The sequence below is a fragment of the Pseudopipra pipra genome, chromosome 2 (genome assembly GCF_036250125.1).
Source record: "Pseudopipra pipra isolate bDixPip1 chromosome 2, bDixPip1.hap1, whole genome shotgun sequence".
NCBI lineage: Eukaryota > Metazoa > Chordata > Aves > Passeriformes > Pipridae > Pseudopipra > Pseudopipra pipra.
Window position 1 is genome coordinate 94,417,781 of NC_087550.1, and position 22,338 is coordinate 94,440,118.

The 22,338-nt window shown below is 41.2% G+C and overlaps 1 protein-coding gene across 2 annotated transcripts in view; it reads right to left on the minus strand.

Moving 5' to 3' along the window:
• Positions 1-489: 489 nt before the first annotated feature.
• The window catches only part of COL4A2 (collagen type IV alpha 2 chain), a 140,092-nt gene continuing 118,243 nt past the window's right edge, over positions 490-22,338 (minus strand). For both annotated transcript variants that reach the window (XM_064646526.1, XM_064646525.1), the window contains 20 exons: positions 21,543-21,764; positions 20,223-20,384; positions 19,493-19,663; positions 18,228-18,371; positions 16,785-16,910; positions 16,267-16,448; positions 14,739-14,802; positions 14,278-14,352; positions 13,553-13,660; positions 12,549-12,656; positions 11,245-11,316; positions 10,742-10,867; positions 9,198-9,314; positions 7,838-7,999; positions 7,604-7,702; positions 6,720-6,866; positions 5,968-6,084; positions 4,908-5,099; positions 4,332-4,618; positions 490-2,155 (listed from right to left, as the gene is read on the minus strand). In XM_064646526.1, coding sequence (XP_064502596.1) covers positions 1,901-2,155; positions 4,332-4,618; positions 4,908-5,099; positions 5,968-6,084; positions 6,720-6,866; positions 7,604-7,702; positions 7,838-7,999; positions 9,198-9,314; positions 10,742-10,867; positions 11,245-11,316; positions 12,549-12,656; positions 13,553-13,660; positions 14,278-14,352; positions 14,739-14,802; positions 16,267-16,448; positions 16,785-16,910; positions 18,228-18,371; positions 19,493-19,663; positions 20,223-20,384; positions 21,543-21,764 — 2,936 coding nt within the window. In that variant the 3' untranslated portion in view covers positions 490-1,900. The remainder of the gene's footprint in view (positions 2,156-4,331; positions 4,619-4,907; positions 5,100-5,967; positions 6,085-6,719; positions 6,867-7,603; positions 7,703-7,837; positions 8,000-9,197; positions 9,315-10,741; positions 10,868-11,244; positions 11,317-12,548; positions 12,657-13,552; positions 13,661-14,277; positions 14,353-14,738; positions 14,803-16,266; positions 16,449-16,784; positions 16,911-18,227; positions 18,372-19,492; positions 19,664-20,222; positions 20,385-21,542; positions 21,765-22,338) is intronic.

A 22,338-nucleotide genomic window follows, 5' to 3' on the forward strand; every position in this document is an offset into this window, starting at 1 on the left:
GTGGAAGGTGTCCCTGTCCATGGCAGCGGTGTTGGAACTAATTGATCTTTATGGTCCCTTCCAACCCAAACCATCCTATGATTCTGTGATTTTAGGAACTTTAAATGAATTTATACTTTATATTTTTTGTGGAGGTAACACATGTCAAGTTTGGTAAATGTTGGTTTCTTGAACATTGTAGAGCATGAATAATAGGTTGTTTTACTTTGCAACATCACAATTTATTGGCTTAAATTGTTTTAAGAACACATGAAATGCTATTTCAGTTATTCAGCTTAAACAAGCAATTTTAGACACAAATCTTCCCTACTGGATCTTTTTAAGTGTCATGAAATAAACAGGTGCATTCCTGGTTGAAGAGTTTGAGTTTCAGTGGGAGGAGCTTTCTGGGAGTGCTTTTCTAACTCCTTAGGTGCAAACAAAGTAATTTAACAGAGCAGCCCATATGGAAAATAACAGTTAACAAAATAGAAATCATCAACAACTAAGTGTAGAAAAAACCCAGGTTTTATTTATGGTACAGTGAGGATGGAATGTAATTATAAAAGCCAAGAAGCACCTGAAGCAGGAGCGAGGTGAGCTATTAAAAATCAACTGTCATTGCTATAAAAGTCTCTTCTTCCACTTCAAATTAAACATTCAGGTATATAACCAGATTATGCAAATAAGAATTTTTCAGCTGATCCTTTTTTTCCCACTCTCTTGCAGTGGTGACAGACAGTTTTGGGTTAAATTGCTTCTTTCCACAGAAGGAAAGAGCTAGCCATTCTGTCATTTATCAAGCCTTTACTATGGGAAATGATGGTGCCAAATAAATGCTTTGTTTCCTTTCTTTTTGCTTTTGCAAGGATGGCTGTGTGCAAATTGGGATGGTGGTCATCCCATTGCCACATGTCCCCAGCTGCCAGGACAGCATGCCTTCAGACAGCCAGCTGGCAGGTCTGCAAGTTCTGTGTTTGAAGGTCATGTGGCACCGAGCAATGCACTCTCCTGCAGAACCCACCCTATGTGCAATAGCTGCTCCAACAGCAAGTGGCTAAAATCGTTTTGTGATGAGTGGCTTGATTTCAGAGGGGAAAAGCTGCAATGAAAAAACCAATTGGTGCTGCTGCTGTGTGGGTGGTGTGACACAGATGAAACGTCCACAGCACCCTTTGGCCTGGGGTATGTCTAGAAAAAAATCATCAAGCATATAAAATAAAATGCTGATCTTCGTCCTAGAGACTCCTAACCAAATAGGAAGAGTTGCATTTTGTGGTTACTGTTTCTGGGAGGCCTGTGGGGTTCTCTGCTTTTGGCAATGGTTAAGTGCTAAAGCATGGTGAGGCTTGAAAAAAACCAAAAAGATGTTTTGTGTGTGTTTGAAATGCCCAAGCATAAAAAACTAAAATTAAAGTTAGGTTTCAATGCTGGACATAAGCACTTTGGATCACAGTATATTTTCATTATTTTGCAAGGGTTTAGTACTTCGATCACCCTGTGTTAATTTATGGAACTGCAGCTGTTAGTTTTCACTGCGGTGACAAATGCAGTAAATAGAAAGATACATATATTCTGTTAAAGTAAATGTGGTGGGTATCTGTCCAAGGTAACCATTTATTATTGAAGTTTTTTTGGTGTTTCAAAGCTGTGAGTATTTCTATCATTTGGCAAATGATGTAATGTTAGACTAGCAAAAAGTGTGTATATATACTGCATAGTAGGAGAACACAGCACTAGATCTGTGTGTTAGACTTAATCTGCTTTTACAGACAATTAAAAAGATTTGTTTCCATTCAGCTGTTGAGGTAATAAGTTAAAAAAAGCACCAACATGATCTATTTAGTTGTCTAACCATCACAGAAGGCTCCACTGTATAAGAACTACATGATAAGGTGGTTCCTTATACTGTGAAAGTCTTCTATAAGTTTTTCATGCAGACTTGACATCTGCTGATATGGCTTCGGATGAGTCCTGCCTTGAGTGTGTCTGCTGAGGGCTTGCTTTGGAAGGGTTGGTCGATCGTAGTGAGCCAGAAGCTGTATTTGTTTGCAAAGTAGTGACAGGTTCCGCGGGCGCCGTTGCATTCGATGAAGGGAGTCGCTCTGAAATCTTCCAGGCAGCTCCCAGGAGAAACCAGTGACTGTCCTCCACCTTCATCACCAGCAGCAGTGTGCTAAAGGAGACAAGGAAGGCAGCATTCAGAGTGCAACCTCAGGCAATGCTGTCATAAATTCACATGTGTGAAAAGAGAAGAACCCACTAGAATTTCTTCTAATTCTTATCTCCAAAGCAGAAAGTCAGCCAGTCCTGCAGTTTTGTAAGGGTTTGGCTATGCTACAACTATATAAAGGAGCTAGCTCATATGCTGATGCCACTTTAAAATCTTCTTTCCTATAGTTAAAATTTTCACTGTTGGAAGTCTTAAAATTGGAGAATCATTGGGAAGGGCTGACTGGAGGTCACTTCAGCCAGTCCCCTCCTCAAAGCAGGGTCTACACCGAAGTTGCCCTCAGTCGCTCTAGGGAGCTGTTCAGTTGTTAATACCTCCAAGGATGGACTTCCCACAACTTCTCTGGGCAACTTGTTCCTCTGTTTTATTATCCTCACTAAGAAGAACTTTCCACCATATATCTAACTTGAATTCCCCAAGTTATAAAGCCTGTCTTACTCTGCATCGCACATGAGGAGCACCGTGGAAACAAAATTATCTTCTAGGCAGATAACTAGTTCCCTCTATGACATGTTTTTTGACAGCAAATTACACCAAAATCGTGGATCATCACTCAACTGTTACCTTTGACAGATACTGTGATAACGAACTGAATGTTACTTTTCTTCTGTCAAAGACATTGCTAACAAAATGGGCATTTTCTCTGTCCCTTTAAGGAGCTGTACAGCTGTATTTTTAAGTGATACCGTTGAATTTTCTGTTAGAAACTGAAACAATCTACAATATAAAAGAAAGAAGCTGGAAAATAGAGTTCTTAAATAGTTTTGTAAATGTTGGGAGAAATCTGGGCACATCCAATAGATTTGCCTGCCTGTGTTTTAATAAACACCATACTATGAAAGTGCAAGCTGCAGCTGCCTTGGTTTACGCTGCAAGAGGTCCACTGCGTTAGACAAATAACAGAAATGGCCACCTTTTAGCTGAATAAAGGACTGATCTCTGGCTGGTGTCACATAGTGCTGAGGTTTAGATGGTTGTGGTTTTTAAAAAAAAAACCCACAAAGCAACAACTCCCTCCTTCCCAAAGGCCGCCACCTAGCAAGGGCAGGAATCCATGCTGACTGATACTGTACCTTACTCAGGGGAATGAGGTGACACATTTAAGCCAAGGAATTAAAACAATATGTACTCTGAGATAACCACAAGTGTGCTGTACTTCTTTCACAGTTGCCTGAGAAGCAAAAATGTGTACACCAAACACTTCATTTGTTCCAAAAGCCAGCTGGGAAAATGTGAATTCTTCTCACTGTGTGTTCCATAGTGCTGACAGACTTTGTCCTGGCAAAAACTTATTGCTAAAGTGACAACTTTGCTCTTAAAAATGCTCACTGTTTACACAAGGTTTTGCAAACATTTAATTAATCCTTCGAATTCTCGTGAAGTAACTATGAGATTGGTATCAGGGCTTTTTATAGAAGCAAAAGAAAGGTCAAACTTAAGGCTGATCAAAAATTTGACCTGCTCTCCAAAACTGGGGGGTATATTTTCTGTAACTAATTTCACACCTAGCACTAAGTTCTTCTGTAACATCCCACTTCTGAATTACAAGATAACAAGCTCTCGGAGATCCTATAAAGCCAAGCTCTTATTGCCATTACGGGTGCAACACGGAAGCTTGATTTTAAAAACAACCAGAGACTGTCTCTCTTTCCAGACTCAGTGAAAGACTTTGGCTTCTAAATCTTCAACCAAACACCTATGATTTTTAGGTTTCAGAAAGAAGGGGAAAAGTTGTTGGTTTTTTTATTTTCTAGATCAAATCCTTAACAGTGATAAGTAACTCTTAATCTTTAGCTGTGAAAATGCTTTGTAGGCTATTGTTGCACCTCAGTGCAACTTAATTTGTTAATTCACAGCTTTATTCTGCTCTGAAGCTCTATGTTGTACAAAAAGTAAGGTCTCCATATGCTATGCTGAGAAGAGACCATTTTCTCTGAAATTCACAGAAATTTTGTTGTTCCTCTTTGGTTCATGGAAACTAGTTTTGTAGTTCCCTGGTTCCCCAGTATGATGCATGGTTTTGATCTTGCTGGCTTTAAAGTGGAGCAGCCTTCCTAGTATCTAGGACTCAAATATAAAACCCAGTGCCACACAAAATGTGACACTGGAGACCAAATACCATAAGGAAGGAATATCCGATCCACAAACTGCGCCAGCCCTCAGGACAGTGAGGAATAGAAGCTTCTTGGCTATGGACAGCGATTGCCACAGCTGGGGCCTCACAAACTGAGCAGCGACTGATATATGGCTTAATCTCATCTTCTGCCACAGGCATCATTGGAAGAGGTGCTGTAGTTGAGAGCCAGTAGGATTTATCATTTCGACTTGCATAATAACAAATATCCCCAGGGTTACAGTAGAGGAATGGCATAGTACTAAAACGAGACAAACATGAGCCAGCCAGCCCTGTTAAAAAAAAAAAAGAAGAAAAAAGACCAATCATTCTCACAAAGGACAATACACATTTTCAGTTTTCTGCTCTTTCCCAAGCACCTGCCAGTAAAACCCTGTGGTCCAGAACGTTTTGCTGGCTTTACAGGTTCCCTGGAACAACACTAATGACTTTCAGGAGCTCTCTCAGGGGCACTCTATGAAGCCATGAAGTTTTTATCTTCTCATTTTGACGTTTCCTAAGCCTGTTTGCTGAAGTCCCAGTTTTGGAATTGAGGCTGCTGCCAGCAATATCTGTACATACCTAGATCCTGGTTGTGTGCTTTCTCTTGTCCTTCAAAATACAGCAGGCTGTATCCACTCCAGAGTTTGTTCATGCCAACTGGGCACATTGGCTCTTGATCAGACTGGCTGTGCTTCACCAGCAGGTAGCCCATGCTAACACTGCGACCCGGCATGCCTGGTGGCCCGGGGCTACCAGGGCGGCCTGGCTGACCTTAGAACAGGGGGTAAAAGAAAGAATACAGCTTAGTTGGTGCTCCCACAAATGATCTGATGATAGCTGATATTCCAGCTAACCTGCTGATGAATAAAGCTTAATTGCATGATGCCTCTTCTTATGGTAAAGTTATTGTTAAAGGAGCTGCAGTTCTAGCATTACAGCAGCAGCTGTTTTTGAACTGGATCAGGCTCCCTGGTTTCTAAGATGATGTCAGAGCGAGGGAAAGCCACAAATAAAATTCTGATTAATTTGAGCATACTTAGTACAATACAGATAAGCATATTTTTCCTTTAAAATGTTTTCTTACTCCAAGATTAACCAATGGTTAATCAATTGCTTGCATTTGATTCATTCACTTGAAACTATGCTCCGCAAATACCTTTTTCTCTATGTACTTAGCTAATTAAGATAGTAATAGTTCTGCTCTTTGATTTGACAAGGACACAGGTGTTTCTTTTACAAATACATTCCCTTAAACTTCATCTGTCCAAATATCACCTACCTAGCCATTCATTTCCACGAATGTAACTGTTAGTAAAACACTACACTGAAAATACTTAAAGAGAATATAAAAATACACTCAGATCAAAACAAACTCACGAGTGATTAGACATCTACATTTATCAAAATTTATTCTGAAAATATTGCTTTAAGATAACTGTTGAAGGTTGTCCCTTGTGAAGTATCTATAATGACAGAAACTTCACAATCTGCTCCTCTCTCTCCCTCCCTCTCTCTCTCTCTCTCTCTCTCTCTCTCCCCCCTTCCCTCCTCTTCTCTCCTTCCAGTGACATAGTAACTACAGAGCAATTTATTGCAGTGAAATGGGAAAAGGGAAGAAGTGTCATGTGATACCTCTTACCTTCAAATCCCACTGGACCCTGAAATCCTGTTCCTCCTTGTTCACCTCTGGAGCCGGGAGGAGCTGGAATACCACCCCTGCCTTGGAGTCCTGGCTCTCCAGGTGAACCTCTGAAACCTTGCACAACAATGGTTGTAAGCACAGTGACTGCAGATATTATCAACATGCTACCCACTTTGTTAACATGCACTTATGTACGTTTGGTCCTATCTGCCAAGTTTACTAATTTACACTAAAGGCAAGATCGTATCATGTTTTCTCAGGCAAAAAAAGCACTAACTTCACTGGAAAAGCTTGCTGGGATCAAGAAAGACTACATGAACCCCACAACCCTACTCCTTCACTCTTGGTACCATTCATCTCTGATGAGGCTCATAGCAAGAGGTGCAGTGCATTGGGTCCACACATCACTAACACTACATAATTCCCTGGGCTGACAGCATGCCCACAATGATGTGCAGATTTACTCCCAAGATGTTCAGTCTTGATTTGAGTGAGATCCATATCTGATGTTGCTTTGGCTATGTGAGCATTGCTGAAGTTTTCTCCCATTTTGCTTATATTCTGAATGTTTGGTTATTTTCTGAATGCTAAGAGGAGGAGGAAAGCCAAAGCCCCAGCTTGAGTCAGTTGACTCTCCTTTCTGAAGAATTCCTCACAGAATTTTGAGTAGAAGAGAGTCAAAGCATTACTCTGGTGGCCTCACTCTGCTCAGGGGAACTGAGCTTTCAGTCTGAGTGTGCAATTCCTACCTGGATCCCCTGGTGGACCCCGAGGTCCCATATCTCCTGGGCTTCCAGGAGGTCCTATATTTCCACGGGGACCTGGTGAACCTTGCTCAGCAACCAGCCTTGGAGGAAGAGGGGGCAGCCCAGGAGAGCCTGGAGGTCCCTGGAAGCCTGTGATTAGAAGCAAGATGAGATAGTTTGATTAAAAGAAAAACCCAACTATCCCGTATTTTTCCTTTATATGCTTTCATCCACAGATATGTTGCTCTCACGTAGCTGCATATGTATGAGAGGGACTGTTGTCTACAACTCACCACTTTGGGTATAGCAGCTATATTATATTGGTTGAATGTGTGTGAGTATGGGATCTCCAAGATGAGACCATCTCCAAGTACGTGATAATCTCCAAGAGATTCTTTTCTCTTGGACAGTATACAGATAAGCAGAAGGAAATGAATGATACTACTGCTCCTTCACTTATGACATAGGGTGCTGAGAAGTTCCACCCAAACAGCTCTCTGAAGTGCAGCACTGTCTTTTGGTGGGCTTCAAGAGACACAAATACATGATGGAGTGAAGGATTTTAAAGGTCTTTCTATATGTTCAGTATGTCTACTCTGGAGGGTTTGTTTAGATCAGAAATTCTTCTCCTTTTTTTTAACCCTGAAAGTGTCTCTGATTTTGGAGTTGGCACCTCATACAAATTAAATTCATAATGGCAAAAAATTGTTTACTCATGTTAAATTCAGGCATCTGTCCACTGGAATTTGCCAGGATTCACACAGTCATGGAGGATGGAGAGGACTCTGGAGGTCACCCAGCCCAACCTCCTGCTCAAAGCAGGGCCAGTTAGATCAGCTGCAAAAATGAGTGGTTAAGAAAGGAGTCACATATCTGACTGTACTTACCAGTTACTCCTCTATCCCCCTTGGGTCCAATAGGTCCTAAATCACCCGGAAATCCTACGTTGCCCATAAAGCCAATGACACCTTGTTCACCCTTACGACCTTTAATGCAAAATGACAGGTGGCATTATTGCATTTTAACACAGATCAAGTGAGTGTAAAAGTCAAGGTAATTAAGCTGCTGTAGCATAGGGGGCTCCCCTGCTCCCAGCCGAGATCAGCATTTCCCATCCTTACCTTTTGGTCCAGGGAATCCAGGAGTGCCAGGTCTCCCTGCTAATCCAGGATCACCTCTGCTTCCCTTTGGGCCAATTTCTCCGATCATACCTATTTGTCCACTTTCTCCTTTGCTTCCTGGTGGAGCAGGCATTCCAGGCTGCCCCTGTGGTCCTGGATAGCCTGTTTAGAGGATATATAGTTTGTAATCTGCTTATACTTAAAACTTGTGCACAGAGGAAAATAACAGAACTATCTAACTCTATCCCACCAGGTTTTATTTCCTTAATTTCAGCAGGGAACAAATGTTTAGCTCCCTAATAGACTTATTCAGCACTCCTGTTCCTGCTCTCAGGCTGGCATACCCTTCTTCACCAGTGGCAGAGAAATAAGAACATGAAGGTCCCACAAAGCACAGTGTCACTTCAAGCCAGATTTCAGCAGCAGTGTGGTGCCTGCTGCGGTACAGTCTACAATGAGCTATTCCTTCCTCCAACAAATGCCTCACTTCACTGTGTGCCTCCTTGCTTCATCCTAAATTCTCCAAGTAACTAGAGAGAAATTAGAGAGCAGTGAGTACCTGACTCAGTGCCAGGTGGTAAATAAGCCAAAGACTTACTGTTCCATGTATCTTAGTGCTTCAGTTGAACATCTGGAACCAAGTAAGTACTTCATGCTGTCTTGGGAAATATGGGAACAGCTTCTTTTTCTAGAATTTCATATTGCCTGAGGCTAAACCTGACAGGTCTCTCTTCAGTTACCTCTGCTTCTTATAAGACATTTGGACCTTGTTTCTAAGGAGAGAGTGACTTACTAACTACGGTTTTAAGTGGGGAACTCTCGTGCTGCCTGTCAAAGTTGGATCACGTGTAGATACGAATGCTATGTGTGAGAGGCAGGCTCATATCAGGGACTTTTAGAGGGAAGAGCTAATGCTTCCCAGTGTGACTTAGCTTGCATGGTCATTTCACATAGGAGAATTCTGTAAATTATTAAGAAAATATTCTACAGACTTGTAAGTCTGCCACGGACCCCAGATTTCAAAGTAGTAGATTACTATAAGGCTTCTGAAAATTCTTAAGAGAATTCTGGATTATTAAATCTGCTATTTGCATGAAAATCAAACCTATCAGGACAACCTGGAGGAACTGCCTTTTGCTTTCAAGAGGTCTGTTCCTATTATCTTATGTACCATTAGTTCTGTCCAACAATTATTCATACACTTTAATGTTGTATTTAATAGAACTGTTTAAATTAATCGAGACAGAAATAACAATGACTGCTGTTGCTAACCCAGTACTTAATTTTCTATTGTAGTCTGAGGGCACAATCTTGTACTTAATGTTTTATTGTTGTTTGAGGGGAACAAGGCATGAATTACCTGGCACTCCATCTAGACCTGGGGAGCCTTTATCACCAGGATATCCTGATATATTTGAAATCCCAGGAGGCCCTGGAAATCCTTCCTGTCCAGGAATACCAAACGGTCCAGGGATTCCTGAAAGAAAGAGAAGAAATAATCTGTACTGCAAGGAAAAATGTACAATTGCAATTAAAAGGACTCACTTTAGACTAAGTATAAAGAATGGGATTTTCAAAATGGAAAAAACATACAGTTCCCACTGATTTTTGTTTTATTTCTTTCAGATGACGTTGTGGAAGTTGTGGAAGTTTTTATTAAAAAACCCAAATACTAGTTCTCTGCCAAAGCTCTCTGGATAGCTAATTACATCTTACTGTGTGGAATGCTAATAATCTTGTGTCTGCCGGGTAACATATTATTTCAATATAGGAAGTACTCAAAATATCCTAGGTATACTGCAGCAGGTAAGAAAGCAGCTTTGTTCTTCGGTGCCTGCAGAGTCAGGGCTCACAAACACTTAGCATTTTGGGGGGTCAGTTAAAACAGAAAGTTTGAATCCAAGAAGTTCTCTACAGATCAAAAAATCGTTAAATGGCCAAAAATCTGACCCACCAATAATAGATGTTTCTTTTAAGTAGATTTGTCAGGAAGCCAAAAGACCCCTTTTGTTTATTAATTTTAATGAAAATAATAATATTTAATTGTGACAAATGATGTACCTTACCTGAATGAGGTAAGCTGTTTCTTCCAATGCTTGATAATAAACCTCTGAATGGTGTTTGAGATGGCACAGCATGTTAGTAACAATAAAGTGTAACACAAAAGAATAGGAATGAGCCATTGAACCAAGCAGGAAAAGGCAGTAAAGTTTTATATCCATATCATTTCTTAATCCTTTCAGAGCCAAAACGTTGGAAAAATTAAAAAAAAAAACCAAACAAAATCAAAAAACCGTAATTAGTTATTTGTTTGCAACATCAGTCTGGTGGCTTCTTGATGGAAGAAAACCAGGTGGTGACCCCTACTGAGGTAAGTGCAGCCTGTTACAGCTCGGTGGGTTAGAGCTAGAAGGATGTACCTTTACACTACACGAGGGGTGATGGTGCCAGCAAAGCACCATGCGTGGGAACAGAGGCCCGAGGTGTCAGCAGCACAATGGCACACTGATGGACAGTGAAGCTTTCAGGAGAAAGGTAAGCACTGACAGATTTGCAACAAAAAGAAAGAACGAAAAGTCATAGTGTTTGTGTAACTGGAATCTGATTAAAAATATTTTGAGACCTGATGGCTGAGAGTAGACTCTGGCATTTGCAGCTTGTTGAGCTCAGTGGGTGCTACAAGATGCTGCTACCATTGGGAAGGACCCAAACTGTCCAGCACTGGGGAATACACATTGCTGCTTCTCAGCAAGGGCTAGCTGAGCTGCAGCACAAACTCCAGTGACCTCCCTGACTTCGGGAGTTCTCCTATACAACTGTCTACACTCTACTGCATTTTGTGACATCTCCAACACCCATAGCTGAAACAAATAGTAAGTGGATCCCATTCTCAGGAATACAAACCTGGAACACCTCTGTCTCCCTTCTGGCCCGGAGGTCCTCGGCTGCCTTCCACTCTGCTTGGCTCTCCCGCTTCTCCTTTGTCTCCCACTGCACCTGGGAAACCTGCAGAGCCGTACCCATCTGGACCTGTTGTGAAGTTGTTCAAAATTAAGAGGAAAGCGGAAATGTTTCTGCATGTAGCAACGCATCAGCATGCTAACACACATGGATAGACCATATGCATTTACAAAATACATGAGTCATTTAATGGTTCATGGAAAAAAAAAGGCTCATAAGGGGAAAAAAAATCCTTGAGGCCTGTACTTTATGAGAGGAAAGAAGTTATGATTTGAAGTCGTGTTCATCTGTGGGGCAGCACATTGTGTATGACTTTGCTTGCCTGAATCTACACTGGGCTTTGGAGGGCACACTTAAGAAAGTCACATTACAAAGATCTCACCAATTAGACTTGCAGCCAACATGATGCTGTGCCTATGAACAGGCAGACTAAGAGTGTCACTTACCTGGTGATCCTGGTAAGCCCTTAGTGCCTGGTAAACCATGTAGTCCACTGATTCCTCTTAAGCCAGGCAAGCCTGTTTTAAAATAATGTTCATTATTATCATAATAGTTTCTATGAGTTTGTATAAATTCCTAGGCAAAATATTCAAATGCTTGAATAAATAATATTCTGTATTAAAATCTGGTGTATTATATGCAAATTAATTAATTACAGTACACTTATTATGAAATACATCATACCATGGTTTTATGATTGGCAAATTCTGTTATTATCCAACAAACTCATTGCTCTGGAGGTGTTTCTTAAAATATCTCTGATCTGTCTGGTAGCATGCCATTAGTTCCAGTCTTGCTGCCACAGTTTTTTTAATACCTATTTAGTTTTCCAAAATCCTCAAACCAAGACAATTAAGGCATAATTGTAGGCTCTAAATGTGGTTATAATAAAGCTGTCTTCAGGAGAAATTCATTGTGTCATTTAAAAAACGCCAACAAAACCCTAACAAAATGTCTAATAGCTGCTGTTACTGTTTACAGGTAAATTTTATTCCATCTATTTGTACCTGTCAAAATGGTAAGCAATATGTTTAAACTACACATGTATCTCTAGTCAGTGGCTGGAGCTCTGGAGGACAATTCAATATCAGAAAAATAAGTGGCTGTTCTCTCTCTTCACTGTCTATATGGGCAGCCTTCATAACTATATTAGCTTAGCTTTGATGCAGATTCAGATAAAAGAATAAAAGCAGGGTAATTTCTGGTTGTAAGGCAGAAAAAAAATCTGCTAACTTAATATATTAAGGAATTAAGTAGCAACTGATGAGATTCTGTATCCTGTGATACAAACAGCTTCATTTAAAACTATCACCTGCATTTTGATAGCACAATTTTGTCTAAGCTGTAAGTCATTTATTCTTGAAAACAGATATTGGATCAATTCAGTTTTTGGTGATGATTAAGACAAGTATGTTGCTTTTTATCTAATGCCACATTAGATATTCTCATCTTGTATATCACTACCCTTGCTGCATTTCAAATAATGTTTTTTTGTTTCTTGAAAATTTTCCCGGTTGAAGGAGGTCATCAGCAGTTAAAGTGAACTGAGAAGACACCAGAAGCCTTAAATCAGAAAGCAACCACATGTGTCTTTGCTAATGCCCCTGGACTTTATGAGGAATAAATATTTAGTAGAGGAAACTGCGACATGGAACTGCAAAAGGCCCCCTTTCTTCTTTTTCTTCACACCAATGAAACAATAGCAAGTGCTTACACTGAAACAATTGAATAGCTGAAGCTGCATGAATACCTGCTTGTCCTGGTAAGCCAGGCCAGCCGGGAGTTCCCTTTTCACCTTGAAATCCAGGCGTCCCAGGGCTTCCTTGCTGCCCTGGCGGGCCAACCAGTCCTGGCAAACCTGTGTGACAATAATGAATCATTGCTTGTGAGTGTCCTTAAAACCAGTGGCCCAAAACACAGACTTGTGCTACCTTTATTCTCCCAGGCAGCAAAATACTTTCCCTTCCTAATGCCAATGACACTGCACTGCTCATCCAACTGGAAGAAAACTAAAGAGAGCAAAGGTAGGAGAGACAAAGTATAAAAGAATAATTCATTACAATGGGCTCCTCCTGTTAAAATGATAACTTGACTTCTATTGCCAGTCACAATAAATAATTTCATCTCTGTGCACCTCAGTTTCCCCTTCTGCTGCACCTGTTTTGCGTTTCTGACTGGAAAGCTGATCAGACAAGGACTGTTTCCCAGTGAGGTACTCCAGTCTTAGCTGGAGTTTCGAAGCCCTCTATGAGTAATATGGCGAGCAACTGTTCTGAAAGAATATTTCCATGATCCTCCTGCAATAAGACATTTTCTGAAGCCCCAAGTGTATGATCCAGCCACAGGTGAACCTGACTTGGTTTCTCTTGCACAGCTGGCCCATGAGCCTGGCTCACAGGCTCTATAACTGTGTCCTGGGGGATATTGACTTCATTTATAGAAGAAAAGATCATTGAAAAGCCCACTTCTTTACAGTGTTGTGACAATATTAGAATACCTGAGTGTGCCAGCAATACAACACTTGACTGGACACATAGTTGGTATAAAAAAGAAAAAACTGGTATGAAGCAGAGTTAGGCTTTTGACATCTCCTCTTAAATTCTACTGTGAATTCCACATCCTTGTCACTGCTCTTCACCAACCGAATGATCAACATGTTAAAAACCTTAATGATTTTCTTTCAAGGCAACTAGTTTTTTTTCTTTCTCTTCTTAAACTGTTATATTCTTTTGAGTGTTAAAAAGAATATTTTACCTTCCTGTCCCACAGAACCAGGGTCACCCTGTGTGCCCTTGAGGCCTTCAATGCCAGGGAAACCAGGATCTCCACCTTCACCTTTTTGTCCCACGCCTCCTCTTATGCCTGGAAAACCACAAAACCAGTATATTATTTTAATAATCTCTATATGATCCTAAGCTAACAAGCATAATGTGAACTTGGCTACTGAATGGGTACTGGTCTTGCCACATAAAGACATTCTTCTCATCATGGTAGTTGCATAATCTGAAAGAATGAATAGTCATCTGGCCAAACCATCATTAAATTTGTTTTTAAAAGTACTCCCCAAATTATATGGAATGTGACACTGATGTTCAAGTGTTATGCATGTGCAGGGAAATTTTAATACATTACCTAACCAACCCAACCAAAAATATACCAGATTTTGCTATCTCATCTTCCATAATCATGGAAGATGATTCATGGAATCATATTGCTCCTTTTATCATCAATGGCAAAAAATTTTATAGAAATGTTTACTGTAGTTGCATGTGATGTTTACTATTATAACTATACTTTCAGTTGAAGAGGTGAATGTAGCACATACTCATTTCAATAAAGAAAAGATGAACCTCTCCAGGACTGTCACTGACACAAGTTCAAGAGCCACCAAAAGTCCATGGTAAGCTCCTCCTCCCTTCCTCTGTGGACTTTAGTATGTGAAAAGAAATACATCTAGAGAGCAACTGTGAAATTAATACCTGTTAAGCCTGGCACACCAACTTCCCCTTTAAGGCCTGGCATTCCTGGTAAGTTTATAGTATCTCCCCGATCACCTATTTCAAGCAAAAATGAACACATGAGTGGTAAGGCTTTAATTTAAACACTATGTCCTTTTGTTTTGAAGGAATTGCAACTTCTGAGGCAAAATTCAGCAATTATTATCTTTCTAGAATACAAAAGGAATAAGTTAAAGAAGGTAAAAAAAGTTTCTAGAACAGCCTCCCTCCCTGCCATGGATGGATTTATCCATGGACAGTATAGGTTGAATGAAATTAACAGTATTAACCTTTTCATAGCCTCCCACATCTTCAATAACATTCTGTAAGACTGTATGAAGACTCTTTAAGATTTAAGATCCACTAAGACACTTCAGAATTTACTATCAAGTATTTGATGGGTAATGAATACAAACAGCACTCAGATAAGAGAACAAACTCACCTATTTCTCCATGTGAGCCAGGAGTACCAAAATGGCCTGAAATTCCTGGGATACCCTTTTCTCCCTATCATATGATTGAAAAAAGGTATCAGTTAACAAGATTGAGGATTTATTCAACCCTCCAAGCAGCAGAGTTTGGAAATATTAAAAAAAAAAGCAAACAACTATTACATTTACCATTTTTGAGTTTCTGTAGTACTTTATAGAGCTGCAGGTCAGTTAAGATAGACCAGTACAAACCAAAGGACAAGTTATGTTTGCAAAGACTTAAGTTTGAAATTGAGGATATCCTATTATGCATATATAGAAGTGAGTCCTTATGCTGGTTTTGTCTGGGGCAGAGTAAATTTTCTTCATAGTAGCTAGTATGGGGCTGTGTTTTGGATTTGTGCTAGCAAGTGTTGATAACATAGGGATGTTTTAGCTATTGCTGAACAGTGCTTACACAGGGTCAAGACCTTTTTTGCTTCTCACCCCACCCTGCCAGAGAGCAGGCTGGGGGTGCATAAGGAGTTGGGAGGGGACATAGCCATGACAGCTGATCTCAAATGACCCAAGGGTTAATATCCCACACCACTTGGTGTCATGCTCAGCATGTAAGTCTAGGGGGATGGTGGGATGAGGGAGTGGTTGGGCATCAGCCAGCTGGTGGTGAGCAATTGTTTTCATTTGTATCACTTGTCTTTCCTGGGTTTTATTTATCTCTCATTGCTATTTTCCTCTTCATTATTATTACTGTTGTCATTATTATTATTATTATTATTATTTATTGTTACTATATTTTATTTCAATTATTAAAGTTCTTATCTCAATCCACAGGTTTTCTTGCTTTTACCCTTCCAACTCTCTTCTCCCCATCCTGCTGGGGGTATAGGGGATAATTGAGCAAGTGGCTGTGTGGGGCTTAGTTTCTGGCTGGGGTTAAACTGTAACAGTCCTGCAGTCCTTGGTTAGAAAAAAGTCTTATTGAAACCTAAGGGCAGAGCTACCTGAAAAAGGAATACAGTTTTTGTCTCTCTTAAATGATATTTGTAAGTCAACTGTAAGGCCTTTTCTAAGTGTTTATTTCTTCCAGTGTAATTTATTTTGTGGTCAAAGTGAATAATAGTGAATTACCCTCTAGAAGCTAAGATTTTTAGACTCTTCTACTGATAGATGAGTGGCAGTGAGTAATTTTTGCCAGTAATACCATCAGTCCTGGGAGAAAGAAAAGTAAGGCCGGCATTGAGAATAATTTTTACCAACAGCAGCAGCAACAGGACCAAGGACCTAGAAGGAACCATCTGGGTCCTCATTGGCAAAAAGATGGTACATGAAATTTGGATGTTTCACAATGAGAAAAGAAATTACTCTGCTTAATGAATGTTGGAGGGATCAAGCAAAAATATTTGATCTACTTATTCGATGATTATTGCATTATTATCTTTGCACTGTAGTTGTTCAGCACAATTTCAAGGGGTGAACGCTACTTAGACAAACTGAATGCCAGCATGAGGACACCCTTATTCCCTCATGGTCATGAACTCACTCTGACTCCTGTGCTGCCAGGGAAGCCTCTGATGCCAGGAGAGCCAGCAGGACCAGGATACCCTTTCAGACCTGTCAGCCCTTTCACGCCAATATCCCCTTTCACACCAGCCACGTAGCTGGGATGCCCAGGGGACCCTGGGATTCCTGTCTTTCCAGGAAGACCTGGCATTCCCTTGCTACCTGCAGGTGGGGAAGAAGAAAAATAAATAAGGGAAGACTCACATGTAGTTGCTTGTGTGTAAGAAGTTTTCCTGCAAGCAGCCTTCTTGAAACATGGCACCATGATGTGCTACACAATGCAGCACACACACACACACACGACATCATCCCTCAAAACTTTCCTCAGGGGTGACTGTGAAATGCAGCTGGAAGCTCAGTTTTGGTATCAGAGATTTTGCTGGGGGGGGTCTACAACGTTATGGTACAATGAGCAGGGAATATTTAGTATGGTAGCCGAGAAAAGGCACCGATTGATAGTCCTGAATATGCTTGCTTTGTTTTGCTGTGACCACTGACCTTTTAAGCCAAAGAATCCTTTTGTGCCCCTTTCTCCAACATCTCCTTTTTCACCTTTAACTTCCATCATCATGCTGGGCATGAGTTTTGGGGGTTCTCCTGGGGGGCCTTGATCCCCACGGTCACCTAAAGGGTAAAAAAAACAACCATGTTACAAAAAGCTAGTCAGCAGCACTGTGTTAGAAAAAGTGAACAGAAGAGTGAATTAGGAAAAAGGAATAATCACAGAATATGCTGAGTTGGAAGGAACCCACAAGGATCATTGAGTCCAACTCTTAGCCCTGTGCGGGACCATTCCCAGGAATCACACCATGTACAAGCTACGGAAAATCCACTTGCATAAAAAGTAATCCGTGTCAATATACGTCAGTGGAACAGTCACACTTAAGAAAACATGAAAACTGAGTTAAACTTTTGTACATACAATCCTGGGGAGCAGGAACCAGACTCCTCTGTGACAGATAATTTAGCTTTCAGCAGATCAGTTAGGAATCGTGTGTTTATAAAGAAACGCAAAATCATGGTTTATAAAAAAACCCAAAAAGCACACTGGAGAAAGCACAGAAAAGTGAAAGGGAAATTCTCAATCAAAAAGCCTTGGGCAAAAGAAAGTGTTTGGATTTGTTACCAGTCATATTGTTCATTTTCTTGACTTTATAGTTACTGGTGACATCAGTAAATGTCTTGAAGAAAGGACCCACATAGACTGTATGACTATCTTTAGTTCTTTATGGGGTACAGAGACAGGCCAGTAACCCACACTTGTCTCCTATGACTATGCACTATGTATTTCTTCACCAAGAAGTATATTTGCACTTCTCTTCGCAGAGGCTGCTTTCACACTTGCTTCTTGCTGAGACCTTATCTGAGTGTCTGAGATCACTGTTCTGCAACCTCTGAACTGCAGATGACTGGGGTTTTTTTAAATACCAGTCTTAGGGTCCCTAGAAAGAACATTTTGGCCTTGAGGCAAAACATTTATATAAAGATAATTGTATGCAAAGAAGAGAGGACTGAGTTACAGTGTTCATTTCACTGGTGATGATATCAACTGATATGTTTGTGACTTTTAACTATTTAATTGACTTGTTTTCTGAATATTTCAGTGCTTTTACAGTGCAACTGGAGCAAAATCCAAGTATTTTCCCCCAAACACTTTACACTTCCCAGGAAAAGGCTTTGTTGACTCCTGCACATGCCACTATCTGAGTTCAGATGAATAATGATATGTCTGTCTTTAACCTTAATGTAGAGATTCACAAAGAAGTAACCTTTCCCTGAGCCGAAAATCCAGGCCTCTTGGCCAGGGGCCCATGTGTGAAATAGTTAGAGGAATGTCTGAGCTAAATTTACCATGTGAAAAATGCATCTTCTTTATGTCCTTGTAAAATAGTTCTGCAGATGTGAAGAACAAATATGCTGGTACCACCCATAAGCAAATACCTTTGAAGCCACGTGCGCCCTGTGAGCCTTTATCACCCTGAGGCCCAAGTGGGCCAAATTCTCCTTTGATTCCCTTGATGCCTGGCCTTCCTTTTAGGCCTGTCATGCCTTTGAAACCATCAATGCCAGGTGAGCCTCTTGAACCTTTTAAAAAAGAAGGGGAAAAGAACTGTTACTTTACTCAGATTTCTGCAAACTAAGTAAATGTGAACCAGCAACACATGACTGAAACGGCACAAAAACTTCAGTGCAACAGTACCTATTTTTTGGGTACCTTGATGCTTACAGCATTCTGCAGCTCTGGAACAGGCACCCAAGCTCTCTGAGAGGTAGTAGAGCTCCTGAGGTAGTGTACTCTCAGGAGTACACTAACCTGCCTCAACTGGCCAAGAGGAAATGTGTAGATGGCCAGAACTTAGTGTATTCTTCTGAAAGATCAGTTCAACCCCTCTCCTAGAGATAAGCTAAAGAAAGATACATAGTTCCACACGAGGTTTTTAGTCAGCCTGTTCTACTATATGTAGAGATACAATTCATGGGTCCAGGACTGCCTGGCCTTTTCTCAGCAAAAATTCCCCTACTACTCTTTTCTAAACAAGATGGGTAATGCTAACAAATAGATCTTAATTTCCCTCAAATGAGAGCTGATCAGTACTCCAGAGCTGTCCCAGGAAAAAAGTTCTGTCTTTCCAGCTGATGAAATTGCAACATGCATTTTTAAGCATGCACCCCCTTTGTGCTTAACTTGGCTTCACATGGAGTTGAACCCACTTGAAACCTCCTGTGGTATAGGCAAAGTGCATTATACGTAGTGTTTTCACGGCTGGCAGGTGAGAATCTCACCTTCTCAACATAACATTAGTATCCTGCTAAAAGTCAACATAGAGGTCCTGTGTCTGGCATTGCTCAGTTCACAGCTTCCAGCTTTAAAAAACTTTAAAGCCAAGGTTTGGGGAAACATCTAAATTTCACTGAGCGCAAATGGGACTAAGACATGGGAAAGACTTTTAGAGAAAAAAAAGAGTAAATACTGTATTTTTTGAAATGAGAAATAAAACAGCCATTGCTTTTCTAAATAGATTGAAGATAACAGTCTACCATTGTGCCAAGCAGTTGTGCCAAGCACAATGCAGGGGAAAATGGACAGTGATTTTGGAATATGTGATCCTAATTATTTTGTTCTAAACAGAGGTAGACCCATCAGAGAACGTGTCCAGTTCATCTCTAAGCAACTACTTTTTTCAAAGCAGCAGTCCAGAGCTTACCTTTATCTCCTGGAAAGCCATCCATTCCACTTATGCCAGGGGGACCAGTCACTCCACGTATGCCTGGTAATCCCGCGTGACCTGCTTCACCTTTGTCACCAGACAGACCTTTCAGGCCCACGGGGCCAGGAAAACCTTGCTCACCATCTTCTCCCCTAGCACCAGGTGGACCTGCCATGTGAACACAAGAGCGGGGAAATTAAAAAGTGTTTGGACGTATATGAAGATTTCATACAAGGTAGCTCAAGAGGGAGAAAACTGCTGTCCTGCCAGCTCCATATTGAGGTGGGAAATTGGATTTTTTTTCATCAAAGAACTGCAGAAATGATTGTAAAGATAAAGCAGCTCATCAATATGAACCAGTCTCGCTATCAGCTTGGTTCCACATCCACTGCCAACAGGAACTTCTCCTCCTCTTTAATTTAATAATTAAGCCTCTTTTCCATAAGACTATTCCCAGTCTGCCAGCAGCAAGCTCTGGTAGGTGGCTATAGATGGAAAAGCAGAAGCTCTGCCAGTGAGGACTATCATCACCCCTATTTCCCATGTGTGACATCAGCACGATTTCCTATCACAGTGACTGCATTATTATGGTTATTTCCCTATCTGGGAATTAATGCCTGATGTGTCCCACAGCCCCAAGCTTAACTTTCCACTGTGAAAACTGTACAGTTGCCCTGACACAGAGAACTGGCAAGAGGAATGACACAGGACAGCAATACTTCCTCACCAAGAGGTCCTTGAGAGCCAGGCCCACCATCTGGCCCACGATTTCCTGGTGGACCTGGGAATCCATGCGTTCCTCGTGTTCCTGGTAATCCCATCAAACCCGGGAGACCTTGTGGCCCTGGATCTCCTTTCGGTCCTGGCAAACCTGGGTTACCATCCGCTCCTAAAAGACCATAATCATGCATTAGAGATCATACATATCTAGAGAGCTTATCTTTACATATCTCTTCTGAGCACACACTAGTCTTTCAGGGTGTGTTTTTCCTTTGAAAATTCAGTGAGAAGACGAAAAGCAAATTAAAGGACTGCTCATCAGTTTTAAAATATTTGACATTACCAGTACTGATCTCAATATTTTAATCAGAAAGGCTGACTGGCTCTTTCAAATGAATGGTAACAATTTGGCACCAGGTGGATACAGATGGAGCAGGTCTCTTTCACTTTTAATCCAAATAATTCTGTAATACCTGATCTCTCTATCGCATATATCTTAGTAAGCATTGAATCAAGCAGCTGACTGAACCACTGAAATAATGCTATGTGCAGAATCCAGCACTTCCCCTTGTTGAACTTCATATGGTTGGTGATTGCCCAGTCCTCTAATTTGTCAAGGTCTCTCTGCAGGACCTCCCTGCCTTTGAGGGAGTCAACAGCTCCTCCCAGTTTTGTATCATCTGCAAACTTCCTTAGCACCCCTTCCAGTCCTGCTTCCAAGTCATTTATGAAGATGTTGAAGAGCACAGGGCCCAAGATGGAGCCCTGTGGAACCCCACTAGTGACAGGTTACCAGTCTGATGTTACCCCATTCACTATTACCCTCTGTGCTTGAATTGTGAGCCAATTGCTCACCCACCACATGATGTGTTTATCCAGTTGTGTGCTGGACAGTTTGTCCAGAAGGATCCTGTGAGAGACAGTATTGAAAGCTTTACTGAAATCCAAAAAGATTATATCAGCTGGCTTCCCTTGATCAACTAGGTGGGTTGTCTTGTCATAGAAGGAAATCAGGTTGGATAAGCAGGACTTGCCCTTCATGAAGCCATACTGGCTGTGACCATTGTCTTTCAGCTGTATTTCAATACTTCCCAGAATAATCTTCTCCATAACTTTACCAGGCATTGAAGTGAGACTAATAGGCCTGTAATTTCCAGGGTCCTCCTTCTTTCCTTTCTTGAAAATCGGGACAACGTTTGCTAGCTTCCAGTCAGCTGGGAACCTCTGGCACTTCCTAACATGGTCTTTTACTACTCTCACATCCTTGTAATTTGACATTTGTATCACACTCTTACTCAAGCATTTCTTTATTTGAAGAAGCTGTTACCTCTAATTCCTGGTACTCCTTGATCTCCTGGTGCACCTTTCAATCCTGGGAAGCCAGGGAGCCCGACATCCCCTCGGGAACCTGCTGGTGCTCCAAAAACATCACCAGGAAGGCCCTTCAGTCCTGGTGCTCCTGGAGCTCCGGATTTTCCTGTAAGACCTGGGTGTCCCTGAAGTCCAGGTAAACCATTTGGACCTCTGTCTCCCCTGGGTCCAGTAAAACCTGAAATAAAACAGGGACTAGGGATCACAGGGTTCACTACAAATGGAGTTCAAATCCTAGATATACCATTATAATGCCCTCTTTTTACCACAAGTGACAGGCTTCTTGTGGACTAGGAAACTGGACCTGGACTGGAAATTGAGTCCAAGCACTGGTGAAAGACAGTACAAAAGACTGCAGAAAATTAGTCCCTGTGTCCAAAAGACTGCAGAAAATTGGTCCCTGTGTTCTGGGAGCCATATGATATGGGAGCCGTAATTTAGCATTTAGAGCACTCTGTGGAGTTTAGCAGGGGAAATACAGGTTCATGGTCCTTCTCTATGCTGCACAGAACCATGTTTTATTATGCAGTCCTTGCCTGTTGACCAAGGCATGCATCAACTCTTCTTTTTCTTTCTCTTTTGCTGCTACAGGTGCTATAGATAAGTCTAGTCTATCAGGCCATGTGCTGCGAAGCCCCATGAGGGTGAAGAGATAAACAAGCCTTGGGACTTAAAAAATCTGTACCTATTACACACTAGCATAAAATTTGAGAGGCACTGGACACTTGTAAAACACTTTGGGAACAGAGCTG